The sequence below is a fragment of the Bos taurus genome, chromosome 2 (assembly GCF_002263795.3).
Source record: "Bos taurus isolate L1 Dominette 01449 registration number 42190680 breed Hereford chromosome 2, ARS-UCD2.0, whole genome shotgun sequence".
Taxonomy (NCBI): Eukaryota; Metazoa; Chordata; class Mammalia; order Artiodactyla; family Bovidae; genus Bos; species Bos taurus.
In genome coordinates this window covers 88,955,921-88,972,189 of record NC_037329.1, presented here as the reverse complement: position 1 = coordinate 88,972,189, position 16,269 = coordinate 88,955,921, and the positions used below count along the sequence as shown (strand labels likewise).

At 40.3% G+C, this 16,269-nt stretch overlaps 1 protein-coding gene across 10 annotated transcripts in view; it reads right to left on the bottom strand.

Annotated features, from left to right (window-relative positions):
* SPATS2L (spermatogenesis associated serine rich 2 like) overlaps positions 1-16,269 on the bottom strand; it is a 190,892-nt gene that overhangs the window by 52,202 nt on the left and 122,421 nt on the right. For all 10 annotated transcript variants that reach the window (XM_005202655.5, XM_005202660.5, NM_001192987.1 and 7 more), the window contains 2 exons: positions 14,275-14,324; positions 11,496-11,742 (listed from right to left, as the gene is read on the bottom strand). In XM_005202655.5, the coding sequence (XP_005202712.1) occupies positions 11,496-11,742; positions 14,275-14,324 (297 nt within the window). The remainder of the gene's footprint in view (positions 1-11,495; positions 11,743-14,274; positions 14,325-16,269) is intronic.

Below are 16,269 nucleotides of genomic sequence, written 5' to 3'. Positions count from 1 at the left end.
TAAGGGACTTCCCTGATGGTTCAGTGACTAAGACTCCTTGCTTCCACTGCAGGAGACATGGGTTCAATCCCTAGTGGGGAAACTAGATCCAACATGCTGAAACTAAGACCCAGCACAGTTAAAAAAATAAAAATAAATATTAAAGGATATATTTATTATAGAGTAGTTCTAAAATAATTATTTTAACTCACTGAGTTAAGATGACTTCATAGTCCCCTATACAAATGTAATTTCAGTAAATCACACCATCTCATGATGATTAACTTAGTATTGTAAGTGGTCCTATCAAGAAAAAAACTTTGATAAAAAATAATTTTGCTATTATAAAATAATGCCTAAAATTTCTAATGTCTGTGTTACTTATAGCATTACCATTCTCTTAAAAGTACTTATGTGAATACAACAGTGTTTTCTGATAACCAATAATAAAGTAATTGGTAGTTTTTTGACCACTGATCTTAGTGTTCTTAAATATTCACTAAAGAAGAGATGCAAATGGAAATTAAACATTGCAAAATTCTCCATTTTCCTACTAATCAGTTTTACAAATAAAACAATGAGATTAGTGCAATCTTTTTGGATAGCGATATATTAAAAATTTTAAAAATACTCATACCCTTTGAACCCAATAATTCTACTTCTAAGAAAGTATGTCAAGAAGATGATTGTTCATAAAGATTTATATACAAAAAATGTTCATTATAGCATTGTTTATAATAGCAAGTGGAAACAATGCATATGGACAATAGTTTGGAAATAATTAAACTAAATGGCAAATTCATAAAAACACAGCACAGCTATTAAGGTCATGTTTTTAAAGAACAAAATGATATGAGGTAATGTTTATAATGTCATGTTAAGTAAAAAGCAAGATACAAAAGTTCACACACTACATAACATTTGTAAAAATGACCCCTATATATCTATAAATCTAAAACATTCTGAAATGAAATTTAACAGTGGTTGTTTCTAGTAGGTAGGCTTTTTCCCTCTAAACCTTACTGTATTTTTCACATCTCTTCAATTAATATAAATGTCTTTTAAAATCAGGAATACAAAATCCACAATTATCTTTAAAAAGCAGCATAGGAACTTATAGGCAAGAATACTGGAGTGGGTTGCCATGCCCTCCTCCAAGAGATCTTTCCGACCCAGGGATTGAACCCAAGTCTCCCACAATGCAGACAGAGTCTTTACCATCTGAGCCACCAGGGAAGCCCCAAATTAACCTATACATATCCATTTATTTATTATTAATAACTCAATACAAATCATGAAAAAGGCTTGAGTGCTTATTATGTCCAGTTATTGTTCTAGACACCAAAACCATAACAGTGGTAAAAGACAGCTGTGGTTTCCATCTCATAGAACTTGCAGCCTCAGAGGAAGACACATAAACCACACCACCACACAAACAAAAGTAGAATTACAACTGTGATAAGTTTTATGGAAAAAAAAAGTACATAGTCCTGAAACCTACACTTGGCATGTATTTGGCTTAGGGATATCAAGAATGAATTCTCCACAGAAGAAACAACTAAGCTCACCTGAAATCACATAAAAGACTAATCAGATGAAGAGGGAAGAAAACTGCATTCCAGGCAGAGAGTGTTTGAAGCAGTTATCAAATTATTATCTCTTGACTCTAAATCTACCCTTGTTTGCCCTACTTTGTGATAACTAGCAGTGGACCCTGTAAACAATTTTCTTTTGCCAATTGGTAGATTGTTAGCTTTGTTAGTAGAGGGCAACAAAGAGTCCCCTGCAAGGTGATGAGGGCAGAAGTACACTTCTGGTTTTGGTCCTTCATCATTATTATTATTCCCTACAGGAGCCAGCAGCCATGCAGAGGAGTTCCAGATGCACGCTCATGCCATGTTCCCTGACTCCCCCCAGTGGCAATGGCTTTGAGCAGTTCCAGTCCATCTACACTCTCTGGAAATGGTAGGCTTCTTCTGTAGAACAGCTCGGCCCAGGCCTTATGCCAAGATCTTTTGTCACCACAAGGCTTCGAGCATGTTCCTCTGGTAGTCATGACTATTTACTGGAAGGACTGATGCTGAAGCTGGAGCTTCAAAACTTTGGCCACCGGATGCAAAGAGCCAACTCATTAGAAAAGACCCTGATGCTAGGAAAGATGGAGGGCAGGAGGAGAAGGGGATGACAGAGGATGAGATGGTTGGATGGCATCACCAACTCGTGAGTTTGAGCAAACTCCGGGAGACAGTGAAGGACAGGGAAGCCTGGCGTGTTGCAGTCCATGGGGTTGCAAAGAGTCAGACACGACTGAGCGACCGAACAACAAACAACACACTTTATTTGATGAGGTCAGAATCTAGTTTTAGACTAGGGGAATCTCCCAGTCCTACTTCCTTTGTTGTCCAGCCTTCTTGGAAATAGTAACTGTTCTCTTGACAAGCCTAGACCCCTGAGAGTCCTCACTTACCCATTTAGTAGTTAGCCACCTCCTACTGTTTTAGTTAGCAGTTCTTGCTATTACATTCCACCCATTCAAATGTCCAGTGTGGCTTCTGTCTCCTGACTTAAACCTGACTGATGTACACAGCCCCTATGTGGGACTAAGAGGAGACCAGTATGGCTGAAGCAAAGAGCAAGAATCAGCACACCATATCATGAGGCTGGAACGGGACACAGGGGCCAGAATATGCAGGAAATGGCAACCCACTCCAGTACTCTTGCCTGGAAAATCCCATGGACAGAGAAGCCTGGTAGACTCCAGTCCATGGGATTGTAAAGAGTCGGACACGACTGAGCCACTTCACTTTCACTTTCACTCATGGGCCAGAGTAAGACTTTTGGTCTTTATCTTTAAGAGTCCAAATATGTGTTATCTGATGCTGGGAGGGATTGGGGGCAGGAGGAGAAGGGGACGACAGAGGATGAGATGACTGGATGGCATCACTGACTCGATGGACTTGAGTCTGAGTGAACTCCGGGAGTTGGTGATGGATAGGGAGGCCTGGAGTGCTGCGATTCATGGGGTCGAAAAGAGTTGGACACGACTGAGTGACTGAACTGAACTGAACTGAAGAGATTACAGGATAGAGAATGATTTAGAGGGGAACAGAATGAATGCCAGGTGACTAAGGAGTGGATTACTATAGCAGCAGAGACAAGAGAAGATGGTTTGGATGGAAATGTAGAGATCAAGATAGTGAGAAATGGATGGATGTCAGGAATATTTGAAAAAGAAAATCAATAGGACTTGGTGATCAATTGAATATCAGGGGAGAGGAAGATGTCTTGACTGATGCCTAGATTTCTGATTTGCTTCAGGATGGATGGATGGTACACTAAGATCAGAAAGCTAAGACTGGGAAGAGAGATCAGGAGTTTGTTTTGAGCATGATGTTAGAGTGCTTTGAAATATCAAAGTGAAAATATCAAGTAGGAGTCTAAGTTCAGAGAGTAGCCTCAACTGGGATGAGGAGTATGTGAGCCAGCATACACAATCAAAGTTACAGCACGACTGAGATGATCTAAGAAGAGAGAGCTTTATGTGTGAAAGGACTTGGAACTAAACCAGTCGTGATGAGCCTCAACAATTAACAGCCAGTTAGAGGAGATGAACCCTCAAAGGAAACACAGAAGCAATGAAGATGGAGGGGAGAAATCAGGAAAAGTGTCAGGTCATAGATACCAAAGGGAAAAGACATGATGGTCGAGGAAAGAGTGGTCAATAGTCCTGCAAGGAAAAGGTAACTTAAGGATTGGAAAAACGTCTGCTAGATTCAATATGTGGAGGCCAATGGTAAACTCAGTGGGGGCAATTTCTTTGGAGTGATGGGACCTTAAAAAATTGGTAAGTGAGAGAGAGGTGAAGACATGGAGACAGTGAGTAAAGATAATTTTCTTAAGATGTTATAGTGATGAAACCCCAAGGAAACTCTTTTCACATTACAATTATTATATACCTTAATTTGCATCTTACATCATTCTTCTATCTCTACGTGACAGGGTAATTAACAGAAATTCAGAGGAGCCAATAACTTTGGAACAAAGACTTAAACAAATAGGTTTATTCCATTCTGTAAAACTGGACTGGCTTAGATCAAGCTGGGAACTTTCTGACTGGAAACCAGTCTTTTAGTTTATATTGTCTTTACAAGGTCTTAAATGTCATTAATACCTTTAAAGGTTTCAATTCAGTTCGGTTCAGTCACTCAGTCGTGTCTGACTCTTTGCGACCCCATGGACTGTAGTATGCCAGGCCTCCCTGTCTATCACAAACTCCCGGAGTTTACCCAAACTCATGTCCATTGAGTCAGTGATGCCATCCAACCATCTCATCCTCTGTCATCCCCTTCTCCTCCCGCCTTCAATCTTTCCCAGCATCAGAGTCTTTTCAAATGAGTCAGTTCTTCCTATCAGGTGGCCAAAGTTTTGGAGTTTCAGCTTCAGCATCAGTCCTTCCAATGAATATTCAGGACTTATTTCCTTTAGGATGGACTGGTTGGATCTCCGTGCAGTCCAAAAAATTAATGAAAGGCATTTTATTCTTTGCAAGGAGTGCATTCCATTTAATTAAGTCTGTTTGCAACTGAAACCTTGTAACTAACCAGGTTTGAGTGGGAAGTTGGGAAGGTATCAGCTATTCAGAGATGAAGATGGTTTGAATTTTTGCTGTAGGGATGCAGCAAAAGTAGTTTTCAAATGAGAAAGAGAAGGGGGAGGGCTCTGGAGTTCACTCTACCCAGGTGACAGAAAAATACCCGAGGGGTTTTATTTATCCCGTGTCCTTGTGTCACTGCATCCTATGTCTGTCTCCGTCTCCTGCTTTATCACACACAGAGAAAGGAAGCAGAGGTCTAAGAAATGGGAAACACAATGTAAGGCTGCCTCTAATATTATCCGAACTATTCAGACACCGTGCTGCTGGAAGCTGAGTTTGAGACTGAACAACACACAGCTACAAATGGGAGTTAGCACTAAGGCATCAGATGCCAAAATAACAGAGCGAGAATAATGATAAATGTGCTTTAAACTTATGTGCTTTAAACTATATGCTTCAAAACGCCTATTCACATGACAGTACTTAATGTCAGCTATATACCCTAACACAGCACTAAATCTTTAATTAAAAACCAACGGTTACAACGCTACAAGGGCTTTAGCTAAAATAATCCTTAATTAAGGTTTAAATTGGAGAAGGCAATAGCAAGCCACTCCAGTACTCTTGCCTAGAAAATCCCATGGATGGAGGAGCCTGGTGGGCTGCAGTCCATCAGGTCGCCACGAGTTGGTCACAACTGAGCAACTTCACTTTCACTTTTCACTTTCACGCAATGGAGAAGGAAATGGCAACCCACTCCAGTGTTCTTGCTTGGAGAATCCCAGGGACAGCAGAGCCTGGTGGGCTGCTGTCTATGGGGTCGCACAGAGTCGGACACGACTGAAGCGACTTAGCAGCAGCAGGAGCAGCAGCAGCAAGGTTTAAATAAAACACTGGCTGTTTAGACCAAGATAGCCTGATGTCAGAGAACGTGAATGGGGGCTCCCTCAGCATCCACATATCCTCTTCCTTCACCCATTCACATAGGACCTTATCTGAAGTTGCTACACACACCCCTCTTCCTGCTCAAAGCCTCTCTCCTTCTTGCTGCCTTCACAACATTTACTATAATCTATAAACATTTAACGGAGAAGGCAATGGCACCCCACTCCAGTACTCTTGCCTGGAGAATCCCATGGACGGAGGAACCTGGTGGGCTGCAGTCCATGGGGTCACGAAGAGTCTGACTCGACTGAGCGACTTTTAACTTTCACTTTTAACTTTCACTTAACTTTTCACTTTTAACTTTCATGCATTGGAGAAGGAAATGGCAACCCACTCCGGTGTTCTTGCCTGGAGAATCCCAGGGACGGGGGAGCCTGGTGGGCTGCCGTCTATGGGGTTGCACAGAGTTGGACAGGACTGAAGCGACTTAGCAGCAGTAGCAGCAGCATAAACATTTAAACTTCCCTGGTGGCTCAGATGGTAAAGAATCAGCCAGCAATGCAGGAGATCCAGGCACGATCCCTGGGTCAGAAGATCCTCTGGAGAAGGAAATGGTAACCCACTCCAGCATTCTTGCCTGGAGAATTTCATGGACAGAGGAGCCTGGCAGGCTGCAGTCCACGGGCTCACAAAAAGTTGGACACCACTAAGCGACTAACACTTCCACATAAACATTTTGGTGTATTCTGGTTTACTGTGCATCTCTTCTCCCCATTCCCCACAAAAGAACAGAAATTTCAGGAAGGCAAAAACTTTTTTATTTTGTTTACTTCCTCTAGAAGAATTTCTGGCACATGTTAGACGCGTAAGATATTTCCTATATAGACAAAGAAATGACTTCAGGGTTTACTCTGTGCCAAATACTGTGCTAATCACTTTATTTATCTCATTTATTCCTCATCACAATTACAGAATATTTTGCAGGTGAGACACAGAAGGGTTAGCTTGTCCAGGGTCACATACCTAGTAAGTGAAGAGGCCAAGATTTGAATCCAAACATGTTTAATGCTAAAGCCCTGCTTCTTAGCAATGATATTATGTTGCTTCCATCTGAGAGCTGGAATGGCTGAAATCCTGGAATATACACATTTGGCTTTTCTATTAAAGTTCTAGGCAAGCTGCTTTCTTCTTGTTGATCTTTTCTAATCCTCTGGTCCAATATAGGGTTTAGAAAAGCAGAGGAGATAATCTTGGAGCTAGGGCCAACAACAGGATTAAAAAATCTGCTTGGAAATCTTACAGGGAACCCCATACCACAAAAATATTGTAAAATAGTCTGTTGTTGTTTTCTTCTTTTTTATATGAAGCACAAATGAGGGACAGGCAGCCAACATTCTAAAATAACAGGACCCTTTCTCTCACAGTTGGTTCAGTTCACCTAGAGAATAAGAAAGCGGTTCCGTCCCAGAGGCATGCCGCACGCAGAATCTGCATGGCAAAGGTAAACGATGCGGCTGCCCCTGTTCTCCCACACAGGGCAGAAGCCCGGGTCGTGGAGGTCAGTGAACACAGCATGGGGCCTTCTGTTAGAAACAAGTAACGGGTAACAGAAGAGCTGGCTTCCCAAGATGCTTTACAAGACGAGAGGAAATAAAGGAAGCCTGCTGGGAAGAGGAGCTGAAGACAAGGAAAGTCCCGCCCCCAAGCTTATCTCAGTGGAGCCAATTGGTGGCTCACAATCCTGCTCCTTTCCTATTGGATGGGAATTGTGTCCAGGGGGAGAAGGACAGCAGAGGAATCTGAATTCCTATTCTAGCCCATGCGGTGATAAGCGTATAGACATTTCAGCAATCGGACCCTTAAGGAAAATAGAGCAGGAGCCACATTTGGGAAAAATGAAACCTAAGGTCATAATGCACTTTAACCATTTAGATAGAGCCTTAGAAATAAAAGTGACCCTTGGCATTACTTCTGTGAAAATAAATCTTGATCTACTCCTTGTCTGACTTTGTACTTAGATGCAGATAATCTTCGGAGAAGGCAATGGCATCCTACTCCAGTACTCTTGCCTGAAAAATCCCATGGATGGAGGAGCCTGGTGGGCTGCAGTCCATGGGGTCGCTACGAGTCAGACAGGACAGAGTGACTTCATTTTGACTTTTCACTTTCATGCATTAGAGAAGGAAATGGCAACCCACTCCAGTGTTCTTGCCTGGAGAATCCCAGAGACAGGGGAGCCTGGTGGGCTGCCATCTATGGGGTCGCACAGAGTTGGACACGACTGAATCGACTTAGCAGCAGCAGCAGCAGATAAGCTTGATTGGATTATGTAAAAGATCTAATTTGAGTGGTTATTAAAAATTCTGAAATACAGAAAAAACTACTCCAAGGCTTAAAAAAGTAATTTTGTACTAAGTTTAAGTCAAACTCCCCAACTTCAGAGCTATACGCTGACTTGCAGCATTGTCCCACTCGACAGTACTATATTTACAGCCTGAAACGATGATGCTTTTGGTGGTTATTTTTCATGTGGGAAGTCACACTAACACCCCGGAACCACCTGCACATATCTTAAAGCTAACTTTTCCCCTACCAGCAAATGATCCTTTTTAAAACCTTTAGAAAGAGAGATCTTGAATGTCAAGGTGTTATAAAAGATAAAACACGCTTTCCACATGTTCACAGCCTGCTGCCCAACTGGGCATTCAGGGCAAGCTTCCCTGAGCCAGTTTCATCACTGGAAAGCTTGATAAATGCTCCACCACCAGCAGACTGGAGATTTCTTCAAGGCTCATACTTTGAACTCACTCAAGTACAGAATATCATTATCTGGTTTTGTTATAATTACTTTTCCCTAATTTTTCAATTGTATACATCTTTAATAACTCTCTAATGCATGCATAAAATTGCATGGATTTGAGTCAGGCTTTTGCTAACCAGACAGAGTTGCCCATGGGGCACAGATCTTCTCAGCTTCTTGACCCCGGGGGCCTTGGTTTACTCAGCTATATAGTGAGGGGATTAAGGGATCTTTCCCATCCTTCCCAGTTTCAAAGGTCTACTCAAAATAGGGTGCAGTAATACGCAAGATCCGACACTCATCTGTAAAATATTTAGCAGAGATCTCAGGATTTCTGAAAAATTGAACAAAGCACTTCAGAAGTCATTTGATAGTTTTGGCATCAACCTCCTGATGAATCTTCATTATCTTTGGGAAGAAACTTAACTAGCTATAAACTCATTTTAAAATTTATGATCACAAGCTGCTGGTGAAGTTAATGGTCAACCAGGAGAATTCCCTTCCTTTTGCAAAAACTTCTGATAACCTTCCACTGTCATCATTTATTCTTTAACAGAAAGATTTACAAGAGTAATATCTTTGTTTTATTAATTATTAACAAATAATGCTGACATACCTTAATGACTTTATGCTAAACTTACAAAACTGAGGGATCTTGGGATGGTTCTTTGTGCAATAAAGTATTCTTTGCCAACAGTTTCATGACAGGGTTCACAAAAGCCCCCTTGTACAGAGAACTCATCTGCTGGGTATTTAACTTTCAAGGCAGCTCTCCACTGTGAAGTGAAGCGCTTCAATATTGCATTTGCTCTAATGTCATATACTTGATAGAGTTACTGAAATTGTTTTAGGAAGAAGGTATAAATTATAAGTAAATGAACAAATATATGTGCTGGGCTTTTAATGTATGATTGATATCACAACAGCAACCTGAGTAATTAGATTTTGAAAGTAATTCGTGTGAAAGCAATCACAGGCAAAGTTGGGAATGTGCCATTCGATTATTTAATTTCTTTCTCTTGCCCTGACCATAAATCAAAACATTCTCAAAATTGTAGGCAGAGGGAAAGCTGAATTAAAAGATGACTGGAATATCCAGATTCTAAAGAGAAATAGGTTATTTTTGTTGTTTGTTGTAAGATATCATTGTGTAGTAAGGATTTTCTGAATTATAGCACTATTAATAGTGCTGTTAAGTAATGTTTATGGAAGAAAATTAGAGCTTTGTGAGCAATTAGGAAACTTCTTAATGTATTACACAGTGTCAGTTATTTCATGCTTCCTCATGGTAATCCCTGATTCAGAACAGGTTATCATGTGATTTTCTGTTTGCACCTGTCTCTTCTGCTCGACTAAACTCTCCCCGTAGGTTGTCATTCAGTTGCTAAGTCATGTACAACTCTTTGTGACCCCAAGGATTGCAGCATGTGAGGCTTCCTTGTCCTTCACTATCTCCCAGAGTTTGCTCAAACTTATGTCCATTGAGTCAGTGATGCCATCCAACCATCTCATCCTCTGTCACCCCCTTCTCCTCCCGCCCTCAATCTTTCCCAGCATCAGGGTCTTTTCCAATTTTAGTCAGCTCTTCGCATCAGGCTTCAGCTTCAGCATCAGTCCTTCCAATGAATATTCAGGGTTGATTTCCCTGAGAATTGGCTGATTTGATCTCCCTGCAGTCCAAAGGACTCTCAAAGTCTTCTCCAACACTATAGTTCGAAAGCATCAATTCTTCAGCACTCAGCCTTCTTTATGGTTCAACAGTCCCATTCATACATGACTACTTGAAAAACCATAGCTTTGACTATATGAATCTTTGTCTGAAAAGTGATGTCTCTGCTTTTTAAGCCCCTGTTTTATTCATCTTTGGTTTATTTTAGGAGGTGTTTTGAAAAACTTTTAAAATTTATCCAAGCAATTTTCTATGGGTGGGTGTTGGGGGCAGGATGCTAGATGACTCACAATCACAGGAATCCCACACAACGAAGAACCGCCCAGTGACCTGAATTTTCTCTTGTCTTCCCAGACACGTGACATATAAACTCAAAGTATTTTTTGTACAGTTTTCCTATGGATTTCCAAGATTTACTTGGATTTCCAGGGTTCAACTACTATATACATTAAGAGAAAACTGTACTCTCTGGTGTTTATAACTTCACCATGAGTTTTTCACCATTTGGAAAATTCCATGGCCAACCACAAGGGCAGTCACAGTATTTGAGTGGATAATCGGCAATTGTCAGTCTGCATTTGTAGCAGCTGCTTTCCCAGTGACCCCACGTCTACATTAAAATATACTTATTTAGTTTTTACTTCACATGTTGAATATAAAGAAGCAGTATTCATGTTATCCAGTTGACTACTCTCTCCCTTTCTGTAAGTGTAAAGCAATTCATGATAAGTGGGTATGAACATCTGGCCATTTTATTAAGCCTTCTATTTTAGCTATTCTTGAACTTCTTATATTTTTATGTTATTGATGTTCTGTTTCTAGGTAGATTTATATTATCTGTGAATTTTACTTTAGGACTTGACATAAAAATGGAGCTTTGGGCCAAATAGTATTGAAGATCACAGATCTAGTAGAATCCTGTACAGTTGCCATATTTTACAGAAAGGAAATGGGACACTAGAGATGAAATGATTCCCTTAAGGTTATACAGTTGATTAAGAAGCAGCCTTTCGTTGAGTAATGAATATATAGCTGTAGCACAAATAAAGAATATTCCAGATTCTAACACCCTGGAAGATTATATTCTATCGCACGATACAAAATACCAGGAGATAAAATAATTTGGTCTACCCTTTAATACCATTTCCTTTGATCACCAGTTATCCCTCCCTTATTCCAGCCAAAGTGTCTTTAGAAAGAAAATTTCTGTAAGCTCGAATTTCTGTTTTCCTGATGATTCCAATAGAGACTAGAACTATATTTTTTAGATACCTGTGGCAGATTCATTTCGATATTTGGCAAAACTAATACAGTATTGTAAAGTTTAAAAATAAAATAAAATTAAAAAAAAAATGCTCTTTCACAGGGCTGGACTGGACATGTCTTCTCTGGTCCTGTTACTTTCCTCCCAGCCCCTACCATCCTGCCTGAAGACTGTTTGAATCTATGGACAATGTTGCAGGACAATCGTTTCCTTTCAACAACAGTAGCAGTGACTGTCCCAGTGGGTCCCCTGCCATCCTTTTCTTCTATGTCTTCCTAAGCAACTTTACTTAAGAATAACTGACCTGTGACCCCACGGAGTGCCTTTGAAGGTTCCTCCAGTATTGAGATCTTTTTCTCACGAGGGGGAAGGGCTGGTTTTTCACTGGCAGAATCAGTGGATGAGCTGTCCTTCTCACAGCCGTTGATGTGGCCATTCTGTATCTGGGGCGGTGGTGGCTGCATGGGCCCTGCCTCGGGCCTCTCTGCCTTGTCTTTAGCATCTTTGTTGCCTTGATGCTGCTTGGACTTGCTTCGTTTTCTCTTATTGTTCTAGAATGAGAAACAAATGAGAAATGAATATTATGCAGCTCACAAGCACCTTGAAATAGAATGGGAGTCCAAGAATGCAAAATAAGATATGTTATCCTTTTTCTTTTTTTGTTTTCTGACTCTTCAAATAAAATGGGTGAAAACACTGATGTCTTTATTAACCACCCAAGTTACTATAAATATCTTCTTTCCCACAATGAGTTGTATAAACTTTTACCTCATAAACATAGAAAACAAAAAGTTTCCTTTACAAGCAAAAAACAGCAGGAAATGGCTTAAAATAGCTGACATATCATTTGAGCAAACTGAGGGCCTACATATCTGAATGGTCATAGAGTAAAAAATCTCATGGTTACTACCCTGGAGGAACTTGAATTCATCTACTGTGCTATTAAAGAAGAGTTCTCATTCCTTATAGAGACCATGAGGGTGGGAGGAGGGCAGGGAGGACCCTGAGGTTCTACTCCTCTGGGGAGGAGGGAAACGAGGGGAGGGTGGAAAATGAATTCCTCATTTTCCTTGCAAAATGAGGAAGTGGAGTCAAATCCCCAAAGTCCAGGTTGGGTCTTTGAAAAGGCACCCCCTCAACCAGGCCACCCCTGGATTGCTGCCACACTGTCCAGGAAGTCCCAGAATCATCCCCATGAACATTCTAGCTGGAGTGGAGAACTACTACCAAACATTGCCAAACCAACGTGGGCCCACCTGAATTCTGTACCCCTGGAATATCTGGATGCTAGCTCAACAGCACCATATGACTTTTCTTACATTTAGCTCAGAATAACACAACTATGCATTTTGTTTCATTTTTTATTTATATCTTTTAGTAATTTAATTAATGTATTTATTGGCCACATCTTGCAGTATGTAGGATCTTAGTTCCCTGAAGAGGGATCAAACCTATGCTCCTTGCAGTGGAAGTGTGGAATTTTCATCACTGAACCACCTGCAAAGTCCCTACCCCGAATTTTAGATAATTGAAATTTTTTAGACCTTGGTACAGGCTTCAGCCAATGAGAACAGACAAGGGACCTGTCAGGACAGACCCTGGCCTGCCTGTGGCATCAGTGTCCCACCAGCTAAACATCAGCCCGGCTTTGTTCTGCAATATGTTTGAAAAGAAATAAGAAGAAACAATTTTCTCTTGATTCTCCTCCCCATTCCCTTTCTTTTCCTCTGAAACCACAAGCATGGCTCTGCGTAAGGGCTCCTCCAGGGGAGAGAAGTGCAATGACTGGGTGAAGGGAAGGCCCAGGGGCACCTATTCCCACAGGAGGCCTGAGTCTCCTAGGCTAGGGAGACCATCTTCCCATTTAACCTCTAAGAAGAAGGCTTGGTAATGAGTTGGGTCTGCAGCTGCCATCTGCTCTTTTTTTTCCACATCAGAGAAATTTAAAACCCAATCCACACATCTGAAATTTTTCCATGTAAGTATAAATACTGCCTTTCAATCACTTGCAAACCATCTTCATTTCATACAGAAGTCTGGGAAGCTATGATTAAAGATAAGCAGACATTGTCAAAGATGGTGGCATACAAAGGTTGAACAAAAAGCCTCGTAATTCTCCCTGTTCTCCATGAACAGGGAGGAGAAAAAGGGGGAAAGGATCATTCCAGTAATTTCAGTAATCTTGGGAATTTATGAAAGTAATACTGCTTTCACGTGTGCGTTTGTTAAAACCTATTCCTCGGGCCAGTGATCTTCCCTCAGTGGGAAGAGTATATACTGGGATTCCCCTTGGGGAAGTTACTTTGGAAAGAGAAGCAGACTTTTTGTCAAAGTCATGAAACAGATGACAGGCCTAGAACAAGAAGCCGCACCTCAAAGGAGCCAGTGAGTACCCATACATGCTCACAAGACCAGGAAGGCCAGTGTGTGCATAGCACACCACGCGTGTGCCCAGAGGTCGAAACAGTGTGACTAGACAAGAAAGAAATATAACTTTGAATGGGGCAGCTTAAAATCTCCCCTCTGCTCACAAGGAGCAGTCAGTCTGCCAGGGTTTGAAAGAAAGGCAAACAGGTCCCTTACTTACCATGGCTTTAAGGCATGTACGTCCTTTTTTTCCTCCTTTATTAAAAATCTAGCTTATTAGAACTCAGGAAAAATGTTTCTCGGGGCAGCCCTGCACAGATTCTCTCGGCTGGAAAAACATGTGAAAATATATTTAGAGCTTTTCAAGTATCTTTAAAAAGCTCCTTAATGTTTTCCTTTGTGCTGTGGGATACGTTCAGGCAAGTTAACATCTAGGATCCTTTGAATTCTCTGGTTGGGCTTGCCTTAATACTTAAAAAGAAAAACTCTGGGACTTCTAAAGCACACCTGGTGGTTAAAAACACTTGAACAGAAAACAAGGGCATTAGTAGGGAGGGTGGCTTGTAATTTAAGAGAGTCATGAATCTGGAAGCTTCTTGGGTGTACATATTAACATATTTGAAAGAAGCACAAAATTGGCACCCTTGTTAAAATGACAACAACCACGAAGGTTCTGATGGAAGATGTTACTAATTTACAATCCATATCAATCTTACCTTCTTTTTTCCTGTCATATTCCATTCTTTTAGAACTTGAATTGCACTGCCTAGACAAAGACAAAGAATCTTCAACATGTATTCACATAATAAAACACCACACAAAATTCATCTCTGTCTTTCCATTTTGGTAGCGATTTTTTTTCCTGGCTTTTTCATTTGTTTTGATACATCCTACCTTAATAAAAATGCCAGTTTCATTTTTTATTTCCAGATTTTCATTTAATTCACTGCATGATCTTGGTTTTATCAAAGTATTAAGCCCCACTACATGAAGCTTACTTTGTTTTATCATTATGTTGTCTTAGAGAAAATGAAATATATCTTGAGAATTTTCTGATAGCTTCATTGCCATAGGTAGAATTAAAATTGTTCTGTTTTATATATGAATCAAAATACCTATAATCTTCTGGGCCAAACATGGGATTTTGAATATTATTAACCATGTGAATCCTAACTTTTTGTTTGGCTATTTCTGCTCATTTTCTGCCTCTACTCATTATGTTCACAACCTGCAGGGTGACAAGAAGGACAGATGATCTGATGTTAATTTTGCTCATGTCACTGTGAATAAGGACAGGACGCAGTCTTTGCAAGGTTCCACTTTGAAACAAAAGAAGCTCATTAAATAATAAGTTGAGTCCCAGGTTCTGCAATACTCTTCACGTGCATATGTGGCATCGCCCAGATGCAGAGGAAAAGTCTAACTTGATTAAATTAGAAAATATTTTAAAAGAAATGCTTAACCAGCGGTAAGCTACAATAAGTATCTTCATGTAATCTAAGTTTCTTCACTCACTCCAAGGTGCTAGTGGTAAAGAACCCACCTGCTAACGCAGGAGATGTTAGAGACTTGGGTTCAATCCCTGGGTCAGGGAGATCTCCTGGAGGAGGGCATGGCATCCCGCTCCAGTATTCTTGCCTGGAGAATCCCACGGACAGAGGAGCCTGGTGGGCTACAGTCCATAGTGTCACAAAGAGTTAGACACGACTGAAGCGACTTAGCATGCACTCACTCACTCACTCCAAACTGCTGGGGGTAATTTCAACAAGTTATTGGTAATGAGTAGACCGGTTGTTCTTATTTACATAGGTATTTCTAAAGAGTAGCTCTTAAATGTATTCTTTCAACAATTTTAAGCATTCTCATACAATTTCATTATACTAATAGTTCTCTACAATAAGTGTGTTGGCTAAACAAAGATAAACTTCAGGCTAGTCTTTATAACAAATTTCAAATTAGTAGGGCCCCAATTATTGAGTCTACTGTCACTGTTAGATAAGCAGAAGGCCATATTGCTTTGACTAATGTTTAAAAAGACTAATTATTCCTATCCACTCAGAGTTTCCAATTCAGTGCCCCTCGAAAGCTTTTTGCGTTACATGTACTTGAAATAGTAAGACTGCGTTTAAAAGTAAGCTATAATTCAGACTTTTTATTAACTAGGCTGATCTTTTTCTAATTTGCCCAGAGAATTAATGTTTCACAGTATTTTCCTTTCGAAGAACTTTAGGAAGTCACTTTCACTAGGTTACTTCCTAAGTCACACCCGTGGCTAAGAATTATTAGGGTAGTTCTTATTTATAGCTCAACTTCAGTATTCCAAATAAAATTAAATTAAAAAAACGTTAAAGACTGTTCTTTTAAATCAGAGGAAGGGGTGAGTTGTTTACTACTTTCAACTGCAATATTCAATTATTCCTCTAATTTTTATATTTGGACATAAATTCTATTTGCAATTTGGACCATGAGCTTTTAGAGGGTAATTCTGAAGAACCTGTGTTTACAGACAATTTTGAAACTGTTATTATTAAACTTTAATTATACTAAAACTGCTTGGGTTTTTTTTATATACATAATTTAATTAATTAATTTATTTTTGGCTGTACTGGGTCTTCGCTGCCTCAGGGACTTTTCTCTAGTTGCAGCCAGCGGGGGCTACTCTCCAGCTGTGGTGTGCAGGCTTCTCACTGCAGTGGCTTCTCTTGTTGCAG